Here is a 23,135-nt window from a genome sequence, read left to right as displayed (position 1 = left end):
CTAACTGGTACATCTGGAAATTCTCAGTTCCTGTATTGTTGAAGCATACCTTGAAGGATTTTGGGCAATACCTTGCTAGCATATGAAATGAGTGCAATTGTACAGTAGTGAAAGGGTAACAGGTAGGAAGGCCCAAGGTCCCCAAGTGGCAAGAGGAATAAAGTACAAGTGGCAGACTTCTTTTTTTTGCTCAAACCTTGTGCAGATAATGGCTCAGCAAGCCAGTATTCATATTAATTGTTATATGGCTGGGGATGACATACCTTGTGTCACTATATGCAATATGTCAAAAGGGTATATTGTGGGAGAAGAGCCTGGTGAAACTCCCTCAGCCTTGAGGCATTTCTCTCCTCTGATTAGAAACTTGCCAACAGACACAAACTGTCTTGCTAAAAACTAGCAATGGGGCAGTCTTTCTGTCCCCTTCTGATGTCTATGTCAGAAGCTTTCCCTATCTCTGTTATACTTCAGTAAAACTTTGCTACACAAAAAGCTCTGAGTGGTCAAGCTTCATCTCTGGCTCTGGTTCGAAATCCTTTCTTCTGGAGGTCATGAATCCCAGTGTAGCACATGGCTCACAGCCACAACCTTTCAGTAGTTTGAACATTCTTTCGCATTGCCATTCTTTGAGATTTTTATAAAAACTGACCTTCTACAGTCCTGTGGCCACTGCTGAGTTTTCCAAATTTGCTGGCATTGAGTGCAGCACTTTCAAAGCATCATCTTCTAGGATTTGAAATAGCTCAGCTGGAATTCTGTTACCTCCACTTGCTTTGTTCATAGTAATGCTTCCTAAGTCCCATTCGACTTCACACTCCAAGATGTATGGCTCTGGTGAGTGACACACTGTTGTGGTTATCTGGGTCATTAAGATCTTTTTTTTTTTTTTTTTTTTTACAGTTCTTCAGTATATTTTTGCCACCTCTTCTTAATCTCCTCTGCTTCTGTTAGATCTTTGCTGTTTCTGTCCTTTATTGTACCCATCTTTGCATGAAATGTGTTCCATTGGTGTCTAATTTTCTTGACTAGATCTCTAATCTTCCCCATTCTATTGTTTTCCTCTGTTTCTTTGCGTTATTTACTTAAGAAGTCTTTCCTATCTCTCTTTGCTATTTTCTGGCACTCTGCATTAAGTTGAGTTTATTTTTCTCATTTGCCTTTTGCTTCTCTTCTTTTCTCAGCTACTTGTAAGGCCTCCTCAGACAACCACATTGCCTTCTTGCATCTATTTTTTTTGGCTATGGTTTTAGTCACCACCTCCTGTACAGTGGTGTGAATCCCCGTCCATAGTTCTTCAGGCACTCTTTTATCAGATCTAGTCTCTTGATTCTATTCATTACCTCCCCTATATAATCATAAGGGATTTGATTTATATTATACCTGAATGGCCTTGTGTTTTTCCCTAATTTCTTCAATTTAAGTCTAGATTTTGCAATAAGGAGCTGAATATCTGAGCCACAGTCAGCTCCAGGTCTTGTTTTTGCTGAGTGTATGGAGCTTCTCCATCTTTGGCTGCAAAGAATAGAATCAATCTGATTTCGATATTAACCATCTGGTGATGTCCATGTGTAGAGTTTTCTCCAGCACCACAGTTCGAAAGCATCCATTCTTTGGCACTCAGCCTAGTTTATGATCCAACTCTCAAATCTGTACATGACTGCTAGAAAGACCATAGCTTTGACTTGTTGGCAAAGTAATGCATTTGTTTATATTTGTTATAGACTGTTACCACTATTCCTTGAAATATTTTTTCTGCCATTTTCTCTCCTCTCCCTCCGAAAACCCTATAATACAGATGTTATTCTGGGTGATGATGCCACAAAGGTACTTTAATGTATGTCCATGTAAAGCAGTATTTTTATTTTACTTCTCTATCTGGATGAGTTCCATTGCTCTGTCTTCCATCATCTTAGAAGAATGATCACTGTCAGTGATCTACCTCATCTAATCTGTTATTGAGCCCCCGGGGACAGGGGAGCCTGGTGGGCTTCCGTCTATGGGGTCACACAGAGTCGGACACGACTGAAGTGACTTAGCAGCAGCAGCAGCAGCAGTGATTTTTCAGTTCAGTTATAAACTCTGTTTTGGAATTTTTTTGTTTTTTCCTTGTTCAGTTTCTCACTGTGTTCCTTCATTATTCTCTCAAGTTCATTGAGCATCTTTATGACCGTTACTTTGAATGCTTCATCAAGTGGATTGCTTATCACTGTTTTTATTTTTCTGAAGTTTTGTTTTGTTGTTTCAATTGGAACAGCTTCCTCTGTCTTCTCATTTGCCTCAATTTCTGTTTTTGTTTGTATGTATTGAGTAAGTCTGTGATCTCTCCTGTTCTTGAAGGAGTAGGTTTATTAAGGAGATATACTCTGTGAATCATAAGTGCAGTCCCACGTGGCCCCCAGAGGCAGGTACTCAGAGTATCCTCTGTGTGCGCTGTATACACCCTCCAGTTGTGGTGGAACTGCAGCTGGTGTTGAGGCATGCTGGTGAGTAGGGATGGCCTCCAGCCTGCTGTGAGATCCAACCACGATTTTTAAGTACTCTTAACTTTACCATTTATTTTCTGTGTGTCCTTAGGAAAACATCTAACATTTTTGTGATGATTATGTTCTTTGTAAAATGGAAAGTTCTCATCTGCCTATTCAGGAACGTGTCTGTAAAATGCTATAGTGATACAAATTAGAAACTGTTGTGATATATATACATTATGTCATAGGTACAGTTTATTAGGGATCTATTTTAGAACTATCTTAACTACTTATATAATTCTTTCACTTAGGTGTGAGAATTATATTATCGCTATGTTAGAAAATGTCCTTATCCTGTTGTTCAGTTGTCAAGTCGTGTCTGACTCTTTGTGATCCTGTGAATTGTAGCATGCCAAACTCCTGTGTCCTCCGCTGTCTCCTGGAGTTTGCTCAAATTCATGTCCAATGAGTCAGTTATGCTATCTTACCATCTCATCCTCTGCCACACCCTTCTCTTATTCCCTCCAATCTCTCCCAGCATAAGGGTCTTTTCCAGTGAGTCAGCTCTTTGCATCAGGTGGCCAGAGTGTTGGAGCTTCAACTTCAGCAACAGTCCTTCCAATGAATATTCAGGGTTGATTCCTTTAGGATTGACTGGTTTGATCTCTTTGTAGTCCAAAGGGTTCTTAAGATCTCCTTCATGGATCACAGCCTTGTCATGACAAAGTGGCTTGCATAACTCAGTGAAGCCATGAGCCATGCCATGCAGGGCCACTCAAGATGGACAGGTCATAGAAAAGAGTTCTGACAAAACGTGGTCTACTGGAGAAAGAAATGGCAACGCACTCCAGTATTCTTGCCTAAAGATCCCCATGTATCCTTATCTTAAGGATACATATTATACTTAGGTTTGAAATATTTTATCTTCAACTTATTATAATGTCAAATATTTTATGTACATGCACAAAGACAAGGAGAGAAAGAGAAAGAGTGAGAGAGTGACAGAGAAGGAAGAAGACACACACACAGATACAAATGTGTGGAAATGGTAACAGAGAAAGAGAAGAGGAATAAATGTGGCAAAATGTTCATGAGAGAATGTTTACAGTTAGTTCAGTAGAGATTATCATGCTCAAATTTGTTGTCTCCATCCTTCTGACTCTTTCTAGCTTGTTGAAGGGTTGACGAGCTTTGTCTTTCGCTGAGAAGTGCTGTTAAAAACATTGTTTCTCAGTTCAGTCCTTTACTCCTTGAAGGATATGAATACATACTTCGTTGTATTTTTCTGGATATATTTTTACCATAGCGATCATATATGTTCATTGTGGAAAATTTGAAATTATAAAGGAAAATAAAAGCTACTCATAATTGGAAATAATTGTTGTTACATTTGAATGTGTTTCTTTGTAGTTTTAATTTTGCACATTCCCATTAACTGTTTATTTTGAAAATGTTTCAGCCTATGAAAAAGTTGAAAGAATAGTATAATATATACCTAAATACCCTTCATAATAATTTGATTATTAATTTGTTGCCACATTGTTGTTCTCTTTATGTTCTGTTTGAGTCTGAGTCTTTGAAATTGAGTTGAAGATATCATGCTGTGTCATCCTGAAATGTATTTGCATGTATTTTCTTAGTATTGTATAAGGATGTTTGCTTGCATAATAGCCATACCATTATCACAGCTAAGAAAATTAATTCAGGTGATAATTTTGTCTATTCAGAATTATACTATACATTTTTTATTTACATTATAACATCTTAAAAATTATTTTAAGTTACTGTATAGTTTACAGTATTTAACTTATTTTCTTTATAGTTGGCTTTCTTTAGATTGTTAATATTTTTATTATTATAGGTAATGTTGAAATTACTCTTTTTTTCTGAAGTGATTAAAATGATTTATCTTTATTGTGAGATGAAAGGTTTTATTTCCTTATAAAAGAATTTAAGGCATTAACCTTCACTTGAGATAGAGGGCTTTTATTCGTTTTAGTTGTGGTTTTCTTTTTAGTTTTCAACTGAGTTGAAGGAGTAGAGTCACACGTTCTTGAAATAATAAGTCCATTGACATTTTAGCCAGGTTAAGGTGACTTGGAGTAAAATTTGCAAATCTGCCTCCTGTCTCCTCTTCTTTTTTTTTTTTTGTAATTATTTTTTATTGGAGGCAAATTATTTTACAATATTATATTGGTTGGTTTTGCCATACATTGATATGAATTTGCCCTGGGTTTACATAAGTTCCCCCTCTTGAACCCCCCTCCCACCTCCCTCCTCCCTTTATCCTCCCTCTGGGTCATCCCCGCATGCCAGCCCCGAGCATCCTATAACATGCGTTGACCCTGAACTAGTGATTCGTTTCACATATGACAACCTCTTCTGTTTGAAATACTACCCAGAGAATAGTTATTATTAAGAAGGATGTAGATATTTTTCCCTCTTTTAGGCTTTATTTAACTGTGAAACATCACTAAATAATTTATTATTGCATGTTTGTCCTTATTATTCTTCAGAATTGACCGTGGGTGAAATGTCCTGGGACATGGCTCTTAATTGACTTAAGATGTCTCCAGTTAGAGATGATATGGCCTGTTTAGGCTCATCTTCTGTTCATCAGCATACAGGCCTACATATATACTTCCTTGGGTGTATAAGCCCTGGGTTTGAGCATATTTATTAGTATGTCTGTTTCCTTTCAGGTTTTCGTGCACCTGAAGTTGCTAGAGGAAATGTTATTTATAACCAACAAGCTGATGTTTATTCATTTGGTTTGCTACTTTACGACATTTTGACAACTGGAGGTAGAATAGCAGAGGGTTTGAAGTTTCCAAATGAGTTCGATGAATTGGCAATACAAGGGAAATTACCTGGTAAGTTTTATCTATAATAAAGATTATTTTATTTTAATTTAGCAGCTTCATTTCTAAATTATTTAATTTTATTTATATATTAATTCATTTTATAACCGATAATTTGTTTAGTGCATGAATATTCTTAAATTCTGTGACATTAATATAAATCATATGAGAAACATAGAAGATATAGGGTTTCTTTTTAGTATTCTAAATGTTAATTTATTAGGTATATTTAGAAGAATACTCAGGAAAGGAAATACTATTATAAGTCCAGGTTTAGTGACTTTTCTTCTCATGAAGAGTTACTAAGTGTCCATTAGCTTGGAGTATTTTCATTTTTTTTGAGTGAAGTAATTTCTATGCAGGAATGAAAACAAATTATTTACTATAAAAATTTTTAGTAGTAAATATTAGCAAGAATTAGTAAATGAGTGTTTAATGAGATCAGATCTCATTTTGAATGGTTTCCTCATGCTTTAAGGGATTCCCTGGTGGCTCAGACAGTAAAATGTCTGCCCGCAATGCAGGAGACCCACGTTCGATCCCCGGGTTGGGAAGATCCCCTGGAGAAGGAAATGGCAACCCACTCCAGTACTTTTGCCTAGAAAATTCCATGGATGGAGGAGCCTGGTGGGCTATAGTCCATGGGGTTGCAACGAGTCGGACACGACTAAGCAAGTTCACTTTCACTTTTCACTTTCACTCATGCTTTAAAGGAATTCTAGGACTTTTTTCTTTCATTCCTTAACTGTTAACTGTTACTTCAGTTTGCATTCTGAAATATTCTTTTAAATATATTTAGTTGTTTCTCATATTTTCTGCTTTTCACTTAAAAGTTTTGAGTGTACACTGTGTTCCAGCTACAGGGAAAATAACTATCTCCTCTTGGGGGACCTTTAAAAGATTCCCAACAGAAGGAAATCTATTATTATTTGACTAAATACTTCTTGCATAATCAATTAGCTTTCCAGGAAAAGTTTTCAGGTCTCTGTTCTGCACCAATCAGAAAAACGGCATACTTAAACACAAATGTTCACAGCCTGACTGTGGGGATATGAGGACTGCATGCTTGTCTACTTCAAATATTAAAATAAACGTAGTTGCAAAAAAGTCTAATATATGAACAAAAGTGTTTTCAAAATCTATTTGAAATGAAGGTATGAAATGAAAATCTATTTTTATTCAATTGGTATATGTGTCTCTTTTTATACTGTAAAAATCAAGGACTTTTTTGATGTTTCTAGTAGAGGTAATTAACAAAATTAGCTTTAAGAGTGATAAGCAGTTCATAGTAAATATGGGATTGTAGAGATCAGTGTTTCCTTTGCAGTGTCTGGACCTCTCGTACACATTGAGAAGAAATAAAATAATCTTTCGGATTTGTTCAGTGTTTTAGTGTGATATGTTTTTTAATGTTTTAGATCCAGTTAAAGAATATGGTTGTGCCCCATGGCCTATGGTTGAGAAGTTAATTAAAAAATGTTTGAAAGAAAATCCTCAAGAAAGACCTACTTCTGCCCAGGTATTCATATCATTAAAATTTATCAATATTTTGTGCAGAACATAAAAACATTTATCTGTTTATAATATATATATATATACTGAAACATATAAATACACTCACAGTTTAAAACAGTTAGTTATAAAGCAAAACTCTTACATCCTCTCACCACCCTAGGCACAAAACAAAGGGCCAACATCCCAGAAACGCACATATGCCTCCTTCTGATTACATCACTCTCTTTCCCTATCAGTGCAGCCACTCTTCAAACTCTCATGTTAATCATTTTTATTTCCTCTTTAAGGTTTCAATACCCAGTTTAATATTCCTGTATTCATAATTTATTTACAATGGAAGCAGTCACATGCTGTTCTGAGATTTTTCAGTTTTTCTCCCAACATTGTTTTGTGAGCTTCGTCCATATTGTTGAACATAGCTGTTGATTTCTTTCCCGGCTATTTCATTCCATTGTTTGAATGCACAACAATGTATTTACCCATGACCATATCAGTGGGTATTGTTTCTAGTTTTTTGCTATTATCAGTACTATTATGAACATGAGTGTACATCTCCTAGTGCAAATTGCATAAGAATTGCTTTATGTTATATATCTAAGAGTTGAATTTCAGAATCACGGAATATGGGAATGTCTAAATCATTTTCTGAAGAAGTTAGTTGTACCAGCTTAACAGTTTCATCACCTGTATATTATTGTAGCTATTTTTTAAAATATATTCTCCTTAAATTTTGTACTATCTGACTTCTTAATTTTTTTCAAAATGGATTCAGTTTTGTACACTAATTTACATTTTCCTAGTTACTAATAAGGATGAACATTTCTTTATATATTCATTGGTAATATATGTTTCCTCTTCTGGAAAATGCTTGTTCATTGTTTTGCCCATTTTTCTATTAGATTATTTGCATAAAAATGAAATTTAAAAACAGCTTCTTTCTTTTCTACGTTGTATACTAAAACTTAGTTGGTTACGTATGTTGCAAATTTCTTTTCCCAATTCATGGTTCGCATTTTTATTTCCTATGGAGTGACTTTTGCTTAACAGAATTTCTTAACTTGAATAGAGATAAACTTAATAGTGCTTACTTTTATGACTATTAGTTTTAGAATCTTGTTTTAAAAGGCCCTCTCTCTCAGAGCCATAAAAACATTTACTTATGGTTTCTTCATAAAGTTTAAAAGTTTTGCTTTTGATAAAGTTCTTAATTCATCAAGAATTGTTTTTTTATCTAGATCCAATTTTCTTTTTTTCCCTAGATCCAATTTTCTTTTTTTTTCCATTTGGATAATCTATTTTCCAGTTTCATCTATGAAATTGTTTCTTCCTTTGTCTTCCATTTATCTTTTTTTTTTTCTTTCCATTTGCACTCTGTGATATACTCTCAAAGATACACACACACATACTCTCTTCCATTGGTCAATTTACATGTTTTTCCTCCAGTACAGTCCTGTCTTAATTCCTGAAGCTTTAATAGTCTTCCCCCAACCCCCGCCACCCTCCACCCAATTGTTATCCTTTAGGAATGCCTTAGCTGTTCTTTGGTCTAGTTTTTCCATGTAAGTTTTTAAATCACTGTTAACATTTTTGAAAAATCCTACTGTGCTTTGGATTAGACTTGCATTAAATCTATAGGCAACAGCCTTATATTAAGTCTCTGTATTCTTGAATGTGGGTTATCTCTCTCTTTAGGTCTTAAGTGTCTTTCAGTACAGTTCTACAATTCGGCATACAGGTCTTGCACATCTTTTATTGGATATTTTTTGCTGTGAATTGCTTTAAACTCAGTTCCTGGCTTGAATGTTTTTGAACCACCTAGGTGATGGGAATCTTATTTGTAAATTTTGAGAGCAAGCTTGTGAATAACAGTTTCTCAGGGTTCTTTTGTTTTTTCACCCTGTGTCTGTAAAGTCCCAAGGCCACTTTCCTTATAGACCAGTGGGAGTGGGAGTGGAGCATGGGTTTATTTCTAGTTTCATTTATTCTGAATATGCGGCCCTTTGGAATCCCAGTTTTATCCCGTTACTACATTCTCCACTTTGGGCATCCCGAGTTTTAACTCTTTCCCACTAGCCCCACAAGGCATTCAAAACCACACATCAGTTTTACTTCAGTAGATGAGGGCCTTAAGGGAAAATCAGGCTTTGGCGTTCTTCTGACCTCTCTGGATTCCGCCTTTCATTAATATTTTGACCTGATAATTCTGTATGGTGTTGTCAGATCCCTAATGTTTTTAAGAGGTTAAAAAAATAATTTCTTCAGCATTTTAAATTGTAGTTAGCTGGAAGGCTTGTCCAAATAACCTTTTCTATCATATTATTGGAAATAGAACTCTTACAGTTTTTTAACTTTTATTTTGTTTTTATATCTTGGTCACACTGCATGGCATCAGTTCAGTTCAGTTCAGTTCAGTCACTCAGTCGTGTCCGACTCTCTGCAACCCCATGAATCACAGCAGGCCAGGCCTCCCTGTCCATCACCAACTCCCAGAGGTCACTCAAACTCATGTCCATCGAGTTGGTGATGCCATCCAGCCATCTCATTCTCTATTGTCCCCTTCTCCTCCCACCCCCAACCTTTCCCAGCATCAGAGTCTTTTCCAGTGAGTCAGCTCGTCGCATGAGGTGGCCAAAGTATTGTAGTTTCAGCTTTAGCATCAGTCCTTCCAATGAACACCCAGGATTGATCTCCTTTAGAATGGACTGTTTGGATCTCCTTGCAGTACAAGGGACTCTCAAGAGTCTTCTCCAACACCACAGTTCAAAAGCATCAATTCTTCGGTGATCAGCTTTCTTCACAGTCCAACTCTCACATCCATACATGACCACGGGAAAAACCATTACCTTGACTAGACGGACCTTTGTTGGCAAAGTGATGTCTCTGCTTTTTAATATACTATCTAGGTTGGTCATAACTTTCCTTCCAAGGAGTAAGCGTCTTTTAATTTCATGGCTGCAATCAGCATCTGCAGTGATTTTGGAGCCCAAAATAATAAAGTCTGACACTGTTTCCACTGTTTTTCCATCTATTTCCCATGAAGTGATGGGACCAGATGCCATGATCTTTATTTTCTGAATGTTGAGCTTCAAGCCAACCCTTTCACTCTCCTCTTTCACTTTCATCAAGAGGCCTTTGAGTTCCTCTTCACTTTCTACCATAAGGGTGGTGTCATCTGCATATCTGAGGTTATTGATATTTCTCCCAGCAATCTTGATTCCAGCTTGTGTTTCTTCCAGCCCAGTGTTCCTCATGATGTAGGATATTAATTTCCTGACCATATCAAATCCTCACCCCCTGTAGTGGAAGTCCTAACCAATGGACTGCCAGAGAAGTCCCTCTTACTATGTTTTAAATAAAACGTCTAATATGTCAAAATAACAGGTGTTTTTATGTTGTGGACTCTCAATTTTATATAATAATTAATTGAAAATTTTTTGTTCAGTTTCCTACTGAGAAATAGCTGAGGACATGTATACACTGCCTTTATCAAACAACCCACAATCATGTTGACTACTTGTCTTACTTTTTAATTTTGGTTGCTACCAGTATTAATCATACAAACTTAAAAAATATATCTTGGTGATATTCTCCAAAGCTTAATTATTTGTTTTACTCTTTCTTTTTTTAATTTTTGCTTATACTTCACTTGTATTTTATAGCTTACCTATCACCTTGAGGGTTTTTTTCTTTTAGCATATGACAGTATTCAAAAACTTTCTCATACCTATTTAAAATACTGTGTGTGCTAGGCATGATAGGTGAACTCATACCTTTGTCAGATGAGGCACTGGGTGAAAAGGAGCTTTCTTGGAGTCTCCTGCATGGCAGGCAAGTGGCTGTGACAAGAGACTCTAATTCCGTTTTCTTTACTCCTGGTTGTTTTCTTACATTGGCTTTATGCGATCTCTCTAGTTCTTTAGTGCTTAAGGAAAAACAAAAACAGAATCTAGAGGTGATTTGTGAGTTTGTTACCATGTTGTGCTTAGTCGCTCAGTTGTGTCTGACTCTTCATGACACCATAGACTGTAGCCCGCCAGATTCCTCTGTCCATGGGGATTCTCCAGGCAAGAGTACTGGAGTGGGTAGCCTATCCCTTCTCCAGGGGATCTTCCCAACCGAGGAATTGAACTGGGGTCTCTTGCAATGCAGGTAGATTCATTACCAGTTGAGCTACCAGGGAAGCTTGTTCCCAAAGATCAAAATTTCATTTCCCTTCAACTGGTAGAAACTCTAGTGTATTGTTGGCTTGCATATTTATCTTCAACATGATGTGTTTCTGTGGTATAAAACTGAGTGAAGAATAGCTCCTGATTCTGCTAACTTTCTGTTAATTTGGCACTTTGGGGATTTCTTTTCAAGTTACAAAACACACCCTACATAATAAAGTGTGTATACCATGCACAGTTTAAAAATAAGTATTGTTTTAATATAATTTTATCTCTAGTTTGTTAATATTATTACTCTAGGTGGATCACAGTTTAAATAACAAATTTAGATTTTTCTTGATGGAACTGTAACATTTAACTGTAACATTATGCATAATGATGTGATCTTTCAAGGTGTTTCCCAGGTGTCTTGGTGGTAAAGAATCCACCTGTTAAGCTGGAAATGCAGGTTTGATCCCTGGGTCAGGAAGATCCCCTGGAGAAGGAAATGGCAACCCATTCCAGTATTGTTGCCTGGGAAATCCCACGGACAGAGAAGCGTAGCGGGCTACAGTCCATAAAGTCTCAAAGACTCTGACACGACTTAGCGACTAAACTACCATCATAATCTTTCAAGCAGACATGTGTTAACTTGCTTTGTGTTATTTTTTAAACTTCTCAGGTCTTTGACATTTTGAATTCAGCTGAGTTAATCTGTCTGATGAGACGTATATCAATACCTAAAAGCTTTACTGTGGAATGCATGGTTGCTATGAATCATAACAGCAAGAATGTGAGGATTTGGCTGGGCTGTGGGCACACTGACAAAGGACAGCTCTCGTTTCTTGACTTAAATACAGAAAGATATACTTCTGAGGTAAATCCAAATACTCTTTAAATTAGTGATATTCTAGAAAAATCACTTTGTGAGTTATTTTAAAGCTTGTTCCAATTAAAAAGTTACTTGGAAGCAACTTAGATGTCCATCTGCAGATGAATGGATAAGAAAGCTTTGGTACATATACACAATGGAGTATTTCTCAGCCATCAAAAAGAATGCATTTGAATCAGTTTTAATGAGGTGGATGAAATTGGAGCCAATTATACAGAGTGAAGTAAGCCAGAAAGAAGAACATCAATACCGTATATTAACGCATATATATGGAATTTAGAAAAATGGTAACCTGAACCCTGTATAAGAGACTGCAAAAGAGACATAGGCATTTAGAACAGTCTTTGGGACTCTGTGGGAGAGGGTGAAGGTGGAATGATTGGAGAGAATGGAATTGTAGCATGTATATTATCATAAGTGACCAGTCCAGGTTCGACGCATAAATTTTCCTCTGTTCAAAAAAAAAAAAAAAAAAGTTACTTGGGAGCATTCAGTGCATAGGTGTGAAGTGTCTGGCTGGGGCCAGGGCCAAGGGAGGGCTTGAAGGCACAGTGTTTGGTTTGGGACACAGTGACAGAGCTATCGGTGTCCGACTGCTAGGTGGACAGTGATTGTCCGGGGCCTAACCAAGAAAGAGGTCTGAGAGATTCTCAACACTACCCATGACTTTCAAGTAGAACTGCAGCAAATCAACTGGTTCTTTTAAAAGAAAAGTTACTTAGGAAGAAATTAAATAAGGGCTAAGGTAGAATTGTTATGAAATTAGGTTCCTGTTAGAACAAGTGCATTCACAAGAAATTAAGTGGTATGTGTTTTGTTTTAAAACCACAGTGTATGTCTTAGGTCAGGATCCCTAAAAACAGAGCCTGAAACAGGATTTTATATGAGTGATTTATGGAAAGAGAGGGCTTCCCTGGTAGCTCAGCTGGGAAAGAATCCACCTGCAATGCAGGAAACACTTGTTCGATTCCTGGGTTGGAAAGATCCCCTGGAGAAGGGATAGGCTACCCACTCCAGTATTCTTGGGCTTCCCTGGTAGCTCAGATGGTAAAGAATCCACCTGCAATGTGGGAGACCTGGGCTTGATCCCTAGGTTGGGAAGATCCCCTGGAGGAGGGAGGGTGTGGCAACCCACTCCAGTATTCTTGCCTGGAGAATCCCCACTCCAGTATTCTTGCCTGGAGAATCCCCATGGACAAAGGAGCCTGGCAGGCTATAGTCCATGGGGTTGCAAACAGCCAGACATGACTGAATGACTAAGCAGAGCACACAAGTAGAGAGAAACTTTAAAGAAGATATGGGAAGCCACATAGGTCAGGGGAAGAAGCTCAGCAAAAATGTAGTTTCTGAGGAAGTCTAGCTTCAAGCTTTGTGTATGTGCATTCATGCTCAGTCTTTCGATCCCATGGACTGTATGTAGCCCTCCAACTTTCAATCATTACCCACAAGAAACTCTGGAATATGATAACAGCACAGATTAATTCTTTCACCAAGCAAGTGGTCTAATATATCATTCCCACTTATCAGTCGGTCATTGCCACAATTTGCCCAATGATAGGAGTGGGGTAATCTCCCAGCCACTTCTGAACAAGCCAGCTCCCTGTGGGCTGAAGGTAGTGAAGGGTGCAGCTTTGAGCTCTTAATGGCCAACACTCAGAGCAGCTGAGGGTGGGTGACAGAGGAGATCTGGGCTTGACTTCTACAAGATGGGTCACTAATTGTATTGGGAAATACAAAGTAAATTTCTAGACTTAAAAAATCTAATATTTTGTAGTTGCTTTGAAATGTGTTGTGCCTCAATATTATTTTTAAGGTTGAACAGTGTTCTTGTATTACTTTGTGGAGTGAGAAATGAAACTGAAAATAATTTTCAGTTTTTAAATTTTAGTTTCAGGTACATTCTAGACAGACTTTTTTTTTTCTTTGCCAATTAACATTTATTATTGCAAGTTAAATAAAATCAGCACTGTTTTTAAAATTAAAAGCAGGAAAATAAAAAGTTGAATATGTGGATTATATAATTCTGTACAAATTTTAGCCACTTAAGGTAGAAAAAGTCCTTTAGAGTGTGTTTTCTTTTCTTAATAGGAAGTTACTGATAGTAGAATACTGTGCCTTGCCTTGGTGTATCTTCCTGTTGAAAAGGAAAGTTGGATTGTGTCTGGAACACAGTCTGGCGTGCTCCTCGTCATTAATACTGAAGATGGGAGAAAGAGGCATACCCTTGAAAAGATGACTGATTCTGTTACTTGCTTGTATTGCAATTCTTTTTCCAAGCAAAGGTAAGACTGTGAATTTGACCTTGAAGGAGCATTACCTGTCTTTTAGTTGACTTAATTATGTGCAAAATTGTTACAGTGTCAGCACAACTTGCTAATTTTTAACATTTTCCCATTGATTGCATGTATTAAAGGGAGTTATAACTCATTGAGTGATATAAACGCATTGTATATTTCAGTTAATTAAAATTTAAAAATAAAAAAATTTTTAAAAAGGGAGTTATCGGAGGCCTCAAAGATATTGGTGTTTTCCTGTATACAGATCAGGCTGACGCAGTTAAAAAATAGGTCAGTCATTTCTTCAGGTCCCCAGCCTTGCTCCATTTTACCTCAGCTATGGCTCTAATTCTTCACAACTCATGACAGGAATTTAATTTCATAGGGCTTCTACTAAAAAGAGTTCTTATTCTTTCTCTGAATACATGTATATCGATACTCTGTTATATGCCTCTAAAGCATAGCACTTAACTACCAGATTAAAAAACCAAAACTTCAGTAAATGAATTCATAAGTTGTTAATAGGTGAAAATGGCTTAAACATTATCGGTTATTGAAATGGCAGAATTTCAGATATGAGTGATAGATTAATTGCTGTAATATTTGTGGCAGTATGGGTCCATGAGTCATTTAGATTATATGTCATATCCTTCAGTCAGTAGCAGAAAATAAATAAGTGTTAGAAAAATGTGAAGTCCAAGTTTTGGTGGCTGAAATATAAACTCCATTGGCAATGATCCAAAAATTATTGTTTGGATACTGTCAAAAATTTCATCAGACGAAGTCAAATAGGCAGGGAAGACTTTATATTTAAGATAATTGCAATAGGGGAGAGAAATTGAACTCAGCTCTGCTGAAATAAAAGATGGGAGAGTTTGTAAACCCTTTAAGGAGCTAGTGGAAAACCTCTGGAGGCCTTTGGGGGAAGAGTAGGGTCAATGTGATTAGGTCATCTGTGTTTACTGATTGTTGCTTATTGAAATTGAGCTCCTACTGTCTTAAAAAGACTAGGAGAAGGCATGTCATCCTTCCTGATGACATTTCAGAGAAGGTTCCCATATCCTTGAGAAAGTTATTCTTAAATTATAAAACTTGCAAGGGTCTAGGAGAAGATTTGCATTTTAAATGGGCCGAGAAAGAAGTTACAATGTACGTTTTCTCAAGTGAATGCTGTAAGGAAAGGGAGGTCAGGGCCAATAACCAGGAAAAAAAACCTGTCTTAAGTTTAGTTAAGCTAGGGAGAATGTGAAGCCATCTTGGTCAATATAATCATTCTTTTTACAATTTTGACATTTTTTCTTTTAGCAAGCAAAAAAATTTCCTTTTAGTTGGAACTGCTGATGGCAACTTAGCGATTTTTGAAGATAAAACTGTTAAGGTAAATATTGAACACATTCTGCATCAAAATTTAAATTGTTTTATGTTTGTTCATCACCACCCTGCTTCTGATTATGAACTCCCTGAAACTGCTTTTTGTCTTTTCATTGCTTCAGAAAGCCTTGTACACAATAGATTCTGTATAAGTGCTTGCTGATTAACTGTATATGAATGAACCAAGGAAAAATTGATAAATGAGATCTGATTTATAATATAGTGTTAGTGATGGAAATAATTCCATTTTTATATAAGTGAAGTAGATAATTTCTTATAAATATATTGTGGGAAAGACAAGGGAAACAAGTTTTAAGTCTGGCTTGCATTCAACCTATTCTTTAATCTTGAAGAAATCATTTGACTTTCTGTTCTTAAGATTCACATTTATCATTAAAGCATTGATTTCTCCACCCTTCATTCATCTGTGGTTTCATCTAGTCATTTAACATCCTACCCATTCATACTGTTCATTATCAAAAAAGCTTATTATCTAATGAGAGACAAAGAAATAATTATAGTATAGTTTTTAGGTTGCTGCTGTACAAATTTTTCATGGAGAAGTGAAGAGATTGCTTATAAAGATAATTGAATACTATTTGGATTAAATCCTGTTTTTATAAGCCATTTGAAAAATGTATACTGAAATTTTATTTTTATACCTCGAGTGAACTCCGGGAATTGGTGATGGACAGGGAGGCCTGGTGTGCTGTGATTCATGGGGTCGCAAAGAGTCGGACACGACTGAGCGACTGAACTGAACTGAACTGAAACCATTTAAGAGGGAAAGTAGTTTTTAGGAAGCTCAAATTTTACATGTTTCACTCTGTAGATACTCAATTTACTGAATGTGTTTTCTCTTTTTGGCAAAGTGTAAAGGAGCCACTCCTTTGAAGATACTCAACATAGGAAATGTCAGCACTCCACTGATGTGTTTGAGTGAATCTGTGAACTTAACTGAAAAAAACATTATGTGGGGAGGATGTGGTACAAAAATTTTCTCATTTTCTGATGATTTCACCATTCAGAAACTCATTGAGACAAGGACAAATCAGCGGTGAGTTATTCCTTTCTGTGCAGCTAATTTGCCATTTTATTAATGTTTATTCTTTGTAATCATGTCAATAATACTGTCTGTAGTTTCCAACAAAAATCTTTCAAAATGCATACTTTATTTTTCTGTTGAAAATGTAATTATTCATTATGAAACTTAGAAAGCACTGGAACGTTAAAAAAATCACCCAGTCTAATCACATTTGGGATAAAATATGAAAATCCATGGTAATTTTAGTAGTGTTCATCAATTTAAATTTTTATCATTTTCATTATCTCTGTATCAAATTAAACATGGAATTTGAAAGACAACTCATTATTTTACTAAAGATATGAATTTTACACATATATTCTGGATAATTTTCTTTGTTCTTTTTTTATTGAGGTATTGTTGACTTACACCATTATATAAGTTTCAGCTATACAACAAAGGGATTCGAAATTTTCAAAGGTTATATTCCATTTATAGTTATTATAAAATATTGGCTACATTCCCTGTGTTATACAGTATATTCTTGTAGCTTATTTTATACATAGTAATTTGTACTTCTTAATCTCCTAATTATCTTGGCTCTCCCCTGTTTCCTCTCCGCACTGATAAACACTAGTTTGTTCTCTATATCTGTGAGTGTGTTTTAATTTTGTTATATTCACTCGTTTGTTTTATTTTTTAGATTCTACATATAAGTGAGATCAAATAGTATTTGTCTTTCTTTGACTTATTTCACTTAGCATAATATCCTCTAAGTTCATCCATTTGTTGCAAATGGCAAAATTTCAATAATTTTATTGGTGGGTATTATTCTATTATATATTTATACATACCGTATCTTCTTTTTTCATTCATCTGATGGTGGACACTTAGGTTGCTTCCATATCTTGCCTATTATTAGAGTGCTTGTATCATTTCAAATATTTAATTTTTTTGGATAAATACCCAGGAGTGGAATTTTGGGGTCACATGGTAGTTCTATTTTTAGTTTTTTGAGGAATCTTCATACTTTATTTCCATAGTGGCTGCACCATTTTCACAACCAGTGTATGAGGTTTCCCTTTTCTTAGCAACAGTGTATGAGGTTTCCCTTTTCTCCACACTCTTGCCAATGCTTGTTATTTGTGGTCTTTTTGATGATAGCCATTCTGACAGGTATGAGATGATATTTCACTGTGGTTTTAGTTTGAGCTTCTCTGATGGAAGGACTGATGCTGAAACTGAAACTCCAATACTTTGGCCACCTCATGCGATGAGTTGACTCACTGGAAAAGACTCTGATGCTGGGAGGGATTGGGGGCGGGAGGAGACGGGGACTACAGGGAATGAGATGGATGGATGGCATCACCAACTCGATGGACATGAGTTTGAGTGAACTCCGGGAGTTGGTGATGGACAGGGAAGCCTGGCGTGCTGTGATTCACGGGGTTGCAAAGAGTCGGACACAACTGAGTGACTGAACTGAACTGAACTGATGATACTGATGGTGAGCATCTTTTCATGTGCCTGTAGATCATCTGTATGTCTTCTTCGGAAAAATGCCTAATGGGTCTCTGTCCTTTTATTAATTTTGTTTTGGTATTTTTAATGTTGATTTATAGGAGCTATTTATATATTTTGGATATTAACACCTTATCAGTCATGTCATTTGCAAATATTTTCTTCTATTCAGTAGGTTATCTTCATTTTGTTGATGTTTTCCTTCACTGTGCAAAAGTTTTTAAGTTTACTTAGCTCCTCCCATTTATTTTTGCTATTATTTTCTTTGCGTTAGGAGACAGATCCAAAAAAAAAAATTATTGCTGCAATGTTAAAGAGTGTTCAACCTATGTTTCCTTCTGGGAGTTTTATGATATCCACTCTTGCATTCGAGTCTTTAATCCATTTTGAGTTTATTTTTGTATATGTTGTTAGAGAATCCTCTATGTTTCATTCTTTTCCATATATCTGTCTGTTTCTTCCAGCACCATTTATGGAAGAAACTGTCTTTTCTCTATTGTACGTTGTTATTCTTGCCTTCTTTGTTGTAGATTAACTGAACTTAAGTGAGTGGGTTTATTTTTGGTCTCTTGTATTTGATGGATACGTGTGCCTTTTTGTGCCAGTACCATACTATTTTGATTACCATAGCTTTGTAATCTAGTCTGAAGTCAGAGACTGTTTCCTCCAGTTACGTTGTTTCTCAAGATTTCATTGACTATTTAAATCTTTTGTGTTTCCATACAAATTTTATGTTCTGTGAAAAATTCTGTTGGTGTTTTAGTAGGGATTTCATTGAATATATAGATTGCCTTTGAGTAGTATGATCATTTTGATATTATTAATTCTTCCAATCCATGAACATGGTGTATCTTTCCATCAGTTTCTGTCATCTTCAGTTTCTTTCATCAGTCTTACCATTTTCTGAGTACAGGTCTTTTATCTGCTGGGTAGGTTTATTCCTTGTTATTTTATTCTTTTTGATGCAGTTGTTAATGGAATTGTTTCCTTAATTCACTTTCTGATTGTTTGTTGTTAGTGCACGGAAATGCAACAGATTTCTGTATCCTGCCACTTTATTGAATTCATTAATGAGCTCTACTAGTTTTCTGGCAGTGTCTTTAGGATTTTCTATGTGTAGTATCATGTCATCTGCAAACAGTGACAGTTTTACTTTTTTCTTTCCAATTTAGATTCCTTTCATTTCTTTTTCTTGTCTGATAGCTGTGTCTCGGACTTCCAATATTATCTTCAATAAAAGTGGTGAGAGTGGGCATCTTATCTCGTCCCTGACCTTAGAGGAAATACTTTTCACCAGTGAGAATGATGTTAGCTCTATGCTTGCAATATATGACCTGTATTATAGTCCCCTCTGTGCCTACTTTCTGGAGAGTTTTTTTTAAATCATAAATGAATGTTGAATTTTGTCAAAAGCCTTTTCTGCCTCTATTGAGATGATCATATGATTTTTATTCTTTAGTTTGTTAATGTGGTATATAACATTGATTGATTTGTGGATACTGAAAAATCCTTGCATTGCCTGGTTAAATCTTACTTGATAATAGTAGAAGATCCTTTTAATGTATGGATTTGGGTTAATAATATTTTGTTAAGGATTTTTACATCTATGTTTATCACTGGTATTGACCTGTAATATTCTTTTTTGTGTGTTTTCTTTGTCTGGTTTTGGTACTAGGGTGATACTGGCCTCATAGAATAAATTCGAGAATATTCCTTCCTCTTTAATTTTCTAAATTATTTTGAAAATGTTTGGTAAAATTCATCTGTGAAGCTCTCTGATCCTGGATTTTTTATCATTGGGACTTTTTTTATTACTGGCTCAATTTCAATAGTAGTGATTGGTTTGTTCATATTTTGCATTTCTTTCTGATTCTTTATTGTTACATTGTACACTTTTAGGAATTTATCCATTTTTTTCTAGGTAATCCTATTTTTGGGGGGAGGGGGGTAGTATTATTCATAGCAATCCCTTATGATCCTTTGTATTTCTGTGATGTTGATTGTAACTTCTTTTACTTTTTGATTTTATTAATTTTGAACCCTCTCTCTTTTTTGTTGATTATCAATTTTATCTTTTCAAAGAACCTGCTCTTAGTTTTATTTATCTTTACTATTGGATTTTTAGACTGTATATAATTTACTGCTTCTCTTATCTTTATGATATCTTTCCTTCTGCTAACTTTGGGTTTTGTTTGTTCTTGTTTTTCTAGTACCTTTAGGTGAAAGGGTAGCTTGTTTATTTGAAAATCTTAATTTTTCTGAGGTCAGCTTGTTTCACTATAAAATTACCTTTTTTGAACTGCTTCTACTGTATCCCTTATATTTGGACCTTCATGCCTCATTTCCATTTCTCTTCGGTTGTTTTTTATTTCTTCTTTGATTTCTTCAGTGACCCATGTTGTTTAGTATCATATTATTTAGTTTCCATGTATTTGTGTATTTTGTAGTTGTTTCCTTATAGTTGATTTTTGGTCTCAGCACTGTGGTCTGAAAAGCTATTTTATGTGATTTCAATTTTCTTAAAAGAAATAGGGTAGCCATCATAGTCAACACAAGAGTCTCAAATGCAGTACTTGGATGCAATCTCAAAAACGACAGAGTGGTCTCTGTTTGTTCCCAAGGCAAACCATTCAATATCACGGTAATCCAAGTCTATGCCCCGACCTGTAACGCTGAAGAAGCTGAAGTTAAAAGCTTCTATAAAGACATGCAAGACCTTTTAGAGCTAACACCCAAAAAAGATGTCCTTTTCATTATAGGGGACTAGAGTGCAAAAGTAGCAAGTCAAGAAACACTTGGAGTAACAGGCATATTTGGCCTTGGGAGTACTGAATGAAGCAGGGCAAAGGCTAATAGAATTTTGCCAAGAGAAAACATTTGGTCATAGCAAACACCCTTTTCCAACAACACAAGGGAAGACTCTACACATGGACATCACCAGATGGTCAACACTGAAATCAGATTGATTATATTCTTTGCAGCCAAATGTGGAAAAGCTCTATACAGGCAGAAGAAACAAGACCGGGGGCAGACTGTGGCTCTAGATCATGAACTCCTTATTGCCAAATTCAGACTTAAAGAAAGTGGGGAAAACCACTAGTCCATTCAGGTATGACCTAAATCAAATCCCTTATGATTATACAGTGGAAGTGAGAAATAGATTTAAGGGACTTGATCTGATAGACAAAGTGCCTGATGAACTATGGACAGAGGTTCGTGACATTGTACAGGAGACAGGGATCAAAACCATCCCCCAAAAAAAGAAATGCAAAAAAGCAAAATGGCTGTCTGAGGAGGCCTTACAAATAGCTGTAAAAAGAAGAGAAGTGAAAAGCAAAGGAGAAAAGGAAAGATATACCCATTTGAATGCAGAGTTCCAAAGAATAGCAAGGAGAGAGAGGAAAACCTTCCTCAGTGATCAGTGCAAAGAAATAGAGGAAAACAATAGAATGGGAAAGACTACAGATTTCTTCAAGAAAATTAGATACCAAGGGAACATTTCATGCAAAGGTGGGCTCAAAAGGACAGAAACGGTATGGATCTAACAGAAGCAGAAGATATTAAGAAGAGGTAGCAAGAATACACAGAAGACTGTACAAAAAAGTTCTTCATGACGCAGTTAATCATGATGGTGTGATCACTCACCTAGAGCCATACATCCTGGAATGTGAAGTCAAGGGGGCCTTAGGAAGCATTGCTAAGAACAAAACTAGTGGAGGTGATGGAATCACAGTTGAGCTACTTCAAATCCTAAAAGATGATGCTGTGAAAGTGCTGGACTTAATATGTACCCAAACTTGGAAAATTCAGCATTGGAAAAGGTCAGTTTTCATTCCAATCCCAAAGAAAGGCAGTGCCAAAATATGCTCAACCTACCAGACAATTGCATTCATCTCACACTCTAGTAAAGTAATGCTCAAAATTCTCCAAACCAGGCTTCAGCAATACGTGAATTGTGAACTTGCAGATGTTCAAGCTGGTTTTAGAAAAGTCAGAGGAACCAGAGATCTAATTGCCAACATCTGCTGGATCATGGAAAAAGCAAGTGAGTTCCAGAAAAACATCTATTTCTGCTTTATTGACTATGCCAGAGCTTTTGACTGTGTGGATCACAACAAACTGTGGAAAATTCTGCAAGAGATGGGACTACCTGACCACCTGACCTACCTCTTGAGAAACCTGTATGCAGGTCAGGAAGCAATAGTTAGAACTGGACATAGAACAACAGACTGGTACCAAATAGGAAAAGGAGTATGTCAAGGCTATATATTGTCACCCTGCTTATTTAACTTATATGAAGAGTACATCATGAAGAATGCTGGGCTGGAAGAAGCACAAGCTGGAATCAAGATTGCCGGGAGAAATATCAAGAACCTCAGATGACACCACCCTTATGTCAGAAAGTGAAGAAGAAATAAAGAGCCTTTTGACGAAAGTGAAAGAGGAGAGTGAAAAAGTGGCTTAAAACTCAACATTCAGAAAACTAAGATCATGGCATCTGGTTCCATCACTTCATGGCAAATAAATGGGGAAACAGTGGCTGACTTTATTTTGGGGAGCTCCAAAATCACTGCAGATGGTGATTGCAGCCATGAAATTAAAAAACACTTACTCTTTGGTTGGAAAGTTATGACTGACCTAGCCAGCATATTAAAAAGCAAAGACATTACTTTGCCAACCAAGGTCCATCTAGTCAAGGCTATGGTTTTTCCAGTGGTTATGTATGGATGTGAAAGTTGGACTATGAAGAAAGCTGATCGCCGAAGAATTGATGCTTTTGAAGTGTGGTGTTGGAGAAGACTTTTGAGAGTCCCTTGGACTGCAAGGAGATCCAACCAGTCTATCCTAAAGGAGATCAATCCTGGGTGTTTATTGGAAGGACTGATGTTGAAGCTGAAACTCCAGTACTTTTGCCACCTCATGTGAAGTACAGACTCATTGGAAAAGACCCTGATGCTGGGAAAGATTGAGGGCAGGAGGAGAAGGGGATGACAGAGAATGAGATGGTTGGACAGCATTACCAACTCAATGGACATGAGTTTGGTTAGTTTCAGGATGTTGGTGC

General features: G+C 36.3%; 1 protein-coding gene across 4 annotated transcripts in view; it reads left to right on the top strand.

The window, feature by feature from the left end:
* The window catches only part of LRRK2 (leucine rich repeat kinase 2), a 210,334-nt gene that overhangs the window by 174,590 nt on the left and 12,609 nt on the right, over positions 1-23,135 (top strand). For 3 of the 4 annotated variants that reach the window (XM_055396301.2, XM_055396300.2, XM_055396302.2), the window contains 6 exons: positions 5,168-5,338; positions 6,745-6,845; positions 11,669-11,863; positions 13,967-14,160; positions 15,460-15,532; positions 16,398-16,582. In XM_055396301.2, coding sequence (XP_055252276.2) covers positions 5,168-5,338; positions 6,745-6,845; positions 11,669-11,863; positions 13,967-14,160; positions 15,460-15,532; positions 16,398-16,582 — 919 coding nt within the window. The remainder of the gene's footprint in view (positions 1-5,167; positions 5,339-6,744; positions 6,846-11,668; positions 11,864-13,966; positions 14,161-15,459; positions 15,533-16,397; positions 16,583-23,135) is intronic. The other variant, XM_088836974.1, reaches the window with a different exon arrangement.

This window comes from Moschus berezovskii, chromosome 6, assembly GCF_049115385.1.
Source record: "Moschus berezovskii isolate FMDL1 chromosome 6, NW_MosBer_1.0, whole genome shotgun sequence".
Lineage (NCBI taxonomy): Eukaryota > Metazoa > Chordata > Mammalia > Artiodactyla > Moschidae > Moschus > Moschus berezovskii.
This window is presented reverse-complemented; position numbering and strand designations above follow the sequence as displayed.